Genomic DNA, 5,807 nt, shown 5'->3' with positions numbered 1-5,807 from the left:
TAGGAATGTGACTTTATATTGACACCTAGTTTACGATTTACAAAGCTGTTTCTCATGCGTAGACGAGATTCTGGGTGTTAGGGTGCATATTAGGGAAGAAATGCTTTTGGGTTCATCTGTCCCACACAGTGTCTGGACAACAGTTTTGCATGAGGCCATCCAGTGATCCATGGGAAGAATGCTGTAGTCTTTAGGAACCTTCCCCGCCAAGTGACAGAAAATGAACCCAACTGCTTAAACAAAGAGACAGTGCATTTTCTCATGTAACTGAAAAGTCCACCAGTACACTTGAGTCATGTCTGAATCCAAAGTCTTCCCACACTAGTTCTCAGGCCTTAGGACTCTAACTGAATGACACCTATCCTGGGTCTCCAGCTTGCAGTGGCATATTGTGGGACTTCTAGGCTTCTGTAATTGCATGTGACAATTCCCATAACAATCTCCTCATATATATATATGTATACACACACACACACACAAATATATATATACACACATATATAAATAAATATAAAATATATACACATATATAAATAGATATATATTTATCTGTTTCTCTGGAGAACCCTAACACAAGACATTTAGTAGACCTATCCCCTTTCAATGTCCTCTTTACCACAAAAATTCTTCTGACTCAACCTCTAGAAAACTTTTTCTATGTTTGTGGTTAGGGAAACAAGTTCAGAGAAGCACAGGGAGGAGAAAATGGGGTACCTGTGAGAGATCTGGAAGCTTAACTTTTACATTCATAATACAAGGGCACCATAGAAAGACTAGAACACAAGGACATTGTGTTTGAGATCTAATGAAAGAGCAGAGAGGCTGGCTGGCAAAGGCCTCTCCCATCTCAGAGAGAATAGGACCAGGGCTGTAAGAGTGATAAGGTCAAGAAAGTAGTGATGGAAACTGTGATGAAAACACAGAAACATAGCAAGGGGTTTCTCCAGACTCACTGCAAGGTCAGCCCAGGTCAGAGCAGCAGCAGCAGTTAATGCAATAAAGCACAGCAGGTACAGTGTGTAGTTCTAAATCCAGACACACCCTGAATTATATCCTCACACGTCCTAATTGGGTAAACTTGAATGCATTTCTTCCTCTTTTAAGTGGGGATGGTGATATTGTGTCCCCCTCTGTGGGTTGTGTGAGGACTGAGTAAGATTTCATATGTAAGGGGCTTAGCAACATACTGATTGAGCGGTAGGTGGTAGGAATGAGATATTAATGTCTTTGATGTTCCCATTTTAAGTTCTAAGGACTGTTTCAGGGGAAAATGTCTGGAAATCCAGGAAAAACAACTTGAGTGGTCCTTTTGGGGCTTGCAGTTTTCAGGCAAGTATCCACCCACTGGAGGGCATTTTTGATTTGAGGCATGGATGCTATTGTTGTATGTTGTCAGGCTGTGTTCTTCCCCCCACCCTCACCACGTATCTATTTGCAGGCATAAGGTCACATAAGGAGAAAGGATCTTGATGGATTTGCAGTTCTGATTTATTTAACTATCTGATCGTCAAATCTGGCCCTAACTAAGGCCATGTGGCAGGGGAGGACTACTGACCATTAGGGAAGGGGAACATGTACTGGTGATCCCCAATTCACTATCAGCATCCACCAGCCCATTGCAAATGATGCACCTTAGAGAAAACATGTGTGTGTGTGGTGTGTGTTGAAGGACCTAACACTAGGAGCCATAATACTCCAGATTTAGACAGTTTTATTGTCAGCATCTGGGACTTGGCCTAGAACAGAAGAAAGAATGATCTTTCCTCACATCTCAAGGAAGCAGCAACAAGATGGGGCTGAAGCCAGCAGAAATGGGGGACATTTGACATGACTATAAATGGGGTCGAAACAGGCAAAGAGGAACCGGCTTGGTCTCAAATCTCGTGTTATTCTTCTGCCTTTAGTAACTGGGGTCAGATTTAACATTTCTTTTTTTTTTTTTCCTGCCACAATATTTTTAATTACGTGCAAAGGTCTGACATGGCACCCAGGGACCCATTTCACCCACTGCTCTGTTTGGCCGCCAGTCTTTTGTCTCTCTCTTCAGCAATGGTGAGGCGGATACCCTTTCCTCGGGGAAGAGAAATCCATGGTTTGTTGCCCTTGCCAATAACAAAAATGTTGGAAAGTCGAGTGGCAAAGCTGTTGCCATTGGCATCTTTCACGTGAACCACGTCAAAAGATCCAGGATGCCTCTCTCTGTTGGTGATCACACCAATTCTTCCCAGGTTAGCACCTCCAGTCACCATACACAGGTTACCAGTGTTGAACTTGATGAAATCAGTAATCTTGCCAGTCTCCAAATCAATCTGAATGGTATCATTCACCTTGATGAGGGGATTGGGGTAGCGGATGGTGCGGGCATCATGAGTCACCAGATGAGGGATTCCTTTTGTGCTCACAAAGATCTTTCTCACTTTGCATAACTTGTACTTGGCCTCCTCAGGTGTAATACGATGTATAGCAAAGCAACCCTTGGTGTCATAGATCAGACGGAAATTCTCTCCCGTCTTGTCAATGCTGATGACATCCATGAATCCAGCAGGGTAGGTTATATCAGTTCGGACCTTGCCATCGATCTTAATGAACCGCTGCATGCAAATCTTCTTTACTTCATCTCCTGTCAGGGCATACTTAAGTCTGTTCCTTAGGAAAATGATGAGGGGGAGACACTCTCTCAACTTTTGGGGACTGGTGGATGGACGAGGAGCAAACACACTGGTCAATTTATCCAGCATCCAATGCTTTGGAGCTGCTACCCGCTTCAGATGCTTCTTGGGACCACGAGCCATGGCTGCATTAGGCAAGGAAAGAGAGATTTAACATTTCTTTTAAAAAGGTCACATTGAACTTTTTTTTTTTTTTTTTTTTTTTTTTTTTTGAGATGGAGTCTTGCTCTGTTGCCCAGACTGGAGTGCAATGGCATGATCTTAGCTCACTGAAAACTGCCTCCTGGGTTCAAGCGATTCTCCTGCCTCAGCCTCCCAAATAGCTGGGATTACAGATGTGTGCCACCATGCCCAACTAAGTTTTTTGTATTTTTGGTAGAGATGGGGTTTGACCATGTTGGTTAGGCTGGTCTTGAACTCCTGACCTTGTGATCCACCCACTTTGGCCTCCCAAAGTGCTGAGGTTACAGGCTGAACCACTGTGCCCAGCCAGTCACATTGAACTTTATCTACCCAAAGGCAAATTTGGAGGTCATTCTTCCATGACATTTAATAGTCCTAGGACAAAAGATTTTTCTGAGTCTCTAACTTCAGTGGTGACATATTAACAGTCATTATCAGTTATGAAAACAGGCTTGAGGACTGTTGACAGTAATTAACTTTCCCAGTGCTGCCCTGGCACTGCTACTGGCAAATAATGTTAGCCACTGAGACATCTGCTAATTAGAAGGCAATTGTTTCCAACTTTCCATTGCTTCTTTGACCCATGCATGCCATATAAATGAAAAGTTGGAAAATAATAAAAGCTGAAATTCCTATGCTGGAACAATATTTAGAAACCTCAGGGAAGAATCAAGATTAAAAGCAAACTTGATGCTGGTCCAAGGATCTTCCTCTTGAAAATATACAACAATAGGTCTAGAGCTTTCTCCACTGCACCTTAGCTACTCCCAGAGTGCTGAGTCAGTGGTAGCCAGGGATTAAGTGGAGAAAATAACTAGATTGAATCTTCCCCTTTTTCCCTTTATTATTCTTGCCCTGACCCCCACAGCCTCAAACTTTTGAATTAGGGGATTGGAGGAAAGATAAAAGCCAAGAGCAGAAGTTTATGGGAGAATTCAGGAAAATATTCTGAATCCATGGTTCTCAAACTTGGCTGCACATTAGAGTGAACTGCGAACTTTAAAAAACACTGAAGCCTGGGTCCTAGTTCAGAAGATTCTGATGTCAATGGCATGGGGTGTGGCACTAGGGTTTTAGAAGTCTCACTAAGGGTGCAGCCAAGGTTGAAAACCATTGTTTTAAGTTTCTTGCATTTAACCCAAAAGTGAGGGGATTAATTTGTGGTTTCCTCTTACCTTGCAAGATTTCATAATGGTAGTGTTTCCTAACTTTAGATGAATATTAGAATTACCTAGGCAGGTTTTAAAATATGCAATGCTAGGGCTTCACTGTAGTTGAAACTGAAAATCTCTGACAGTAGGGCTTGAACAATGGCATTTTTAAACATTAATTCTCACATGAGCCAGGGTTGAGTGCTACTACTAAGGCAAAGGTTCTAAACTTTTAGTGTGCATGAGAATAACCTGGTGAGACTATTAAAAATGTATATTCTTGCTAGCCTGGATCTCCTTGGTGACCGCTCTGCTCCTAGTGCTGGGCCTCAGTGCTATCCTGGGCCTGCTGCTGCTGAGATGGCAGTTTCCTGCACACTACAGGAGACTGAGGCATGCCCAGTGGCCCTCACTTCCAGAGCTGCACCAAGTCCTAGGCCAGTACCTTAGGGACACTGCAGCCCTGAGTCGGCAAGGCTGATTCATATGGCCTGCATCAAAATCAAAGCATTCTCAGGGGGCGTGCCCAAGATGGCCAATTAGGAACAGCTCCAGCCTCCAGCTCCCAGTGTGAGCGACACAGAAGACGGGTGACTTCTGCATTTTCAACTGAGGTGCAGACCGACACCTCACTCCTCACATGGCTGGGTACACCCCTGAGATGAAGCTTCCAGAGCAAGAGTCAGACAGCAACACTCGCTGTTCAGCAATATTCTATCTTCTGCAGCCTCTGCTGCTGATACCCAGGCAAACAGGGTCTGGAGTGGACCTCAAGAAAACTCCAATAGACCTGCAGCTGAGGGTCCTGACTGTTAGAAGGAAAACTAACAAACAGAAAGGACACCCACACCAAAACCCCATCAGTACATCACCATCATCAAAGACCAAAGGCAGATAAAACCACAAATATGGGGAAAAAGCAGTGAAGAAAAGCTGGATTTCAAAAAATCAGAGTGCATCTCCCCCTCCAAAGGAATGCAACTCATCACCAGCAATGGAACAAAGCTGGATGGGGAATGACTTTGACGAATTGAGAGAAGAAGGCTACAGTCAATCAAACTTCTCAGAGCTAAAGGAGGGACTATGTAACCAGCACAAAGAAACTAAAAACCTTGAAAAAAAGATTTGACAAATGGCTAACTAGAATAACCAATGTAGAGAAGTCCTTAAAAGAATTTATAGAGATGAAAACTACAACAGGAGAACTACGTGACAAATGCACAAGCTTCAGTAACTGACTCGATCAACTGGAAGAAAGAGTATCAGCGATTGAAGATCAAATGAATGAAATGAAGTGAGAAGAGAAGTGTAGAGAAAAAAGAGTAAAAAGAAATGAACAAAGCCTCCAAGAAATATGGGATTATGTGAAAAGACCAAATCTACGTCTGATTGATGTGCCTGAAACTGATGGGGAAAATGGAACCAAGTTGGAAAACACTCTGCAGGATATCATCCAGGAGAACTTCCCCAACCTAGTAAGGCAGGCCAACATTCAAATTCAGGAAATACAGAGAACACCACAAAGATACTCCTTGAGAAGAGCAACTCCAAGGCACATAATTGTCAGATTCACCAAAGTTGAAATGAAGGAAAAAATGTTAAGGGCAGCCAGAGAGAAAGGTCAGGTTACCCACAAAGGGAAGCCCATCAGACTAACAGCAGGTCTCTTGGCAGAAACTCTACAAGCCAGAAGAGAGTGGGGGCCAATATTCAACATTCTTAAAGCAAAGAATTTTCAACCCAGAATTTCATATCCAGCCAAACTAAGTTTCATAAGTGAACGAGAAATAAAATCCTGTACAGA

General features: G+C 43.1%; 1 protein-coding gene across 1 annotated transcript; it reads right to left on the bottom strand.

Moving 5' to 3' along the window:
• Positions 1–1,969: 1,969 nt before the first annotated feature.
• On the bottom strand, positions 1,970–2,809 carry LOC103220461 (small ribosomal subunit protein eS4, X isoform-like). Its single transcript, XM_007970911.3, has one exon. It carries the CDS (start codon positions 2,790–2,792, stop codon positions 2,001–2,003), a length of 792 nt encoding a protein of 263 aa, XP_007969102.3. The 5' UTR covers positions 2,793–2,809; the 3' UTR covers positions 1,970–2,000.
• Between the last annotated feature and the right edge of the window lie 2,998 nt (positions 2,810–5,807).

The sequence above is a fragment of the Chlorocebus sabaeus genome, chromosome 14 (genome assembly GCF_047675955.1).
Source record: "Chlorocebus sabaeus isolate Y175 chromosome 14, mChlSab1.0.hap1, whole genome shotgun sequence".
NCBI classification, from domain to species: domain Eukaryota; kingdom Metazoa; phylum Chordata; class Mammalia; order Primates; family Cercopithecidae; genus Chlorocebus; species Chlorocebus sabaeus.
The sequence above is the reverse complement of the archived record's forward strand: the minus strand, read 5'-3'. Positions and strand labels throughout refer to the sequence as shown.

Excerpts from the sequence above, each read along its gene's own strand:
- LOC103220461 (XM_007970911.3), bottom strand. The coding sequence starts at position 2,792 with ATGGCTCGTGGTCCCAAGAAGCATCTGAAGCGGGTAGCAGCTCCAAAG.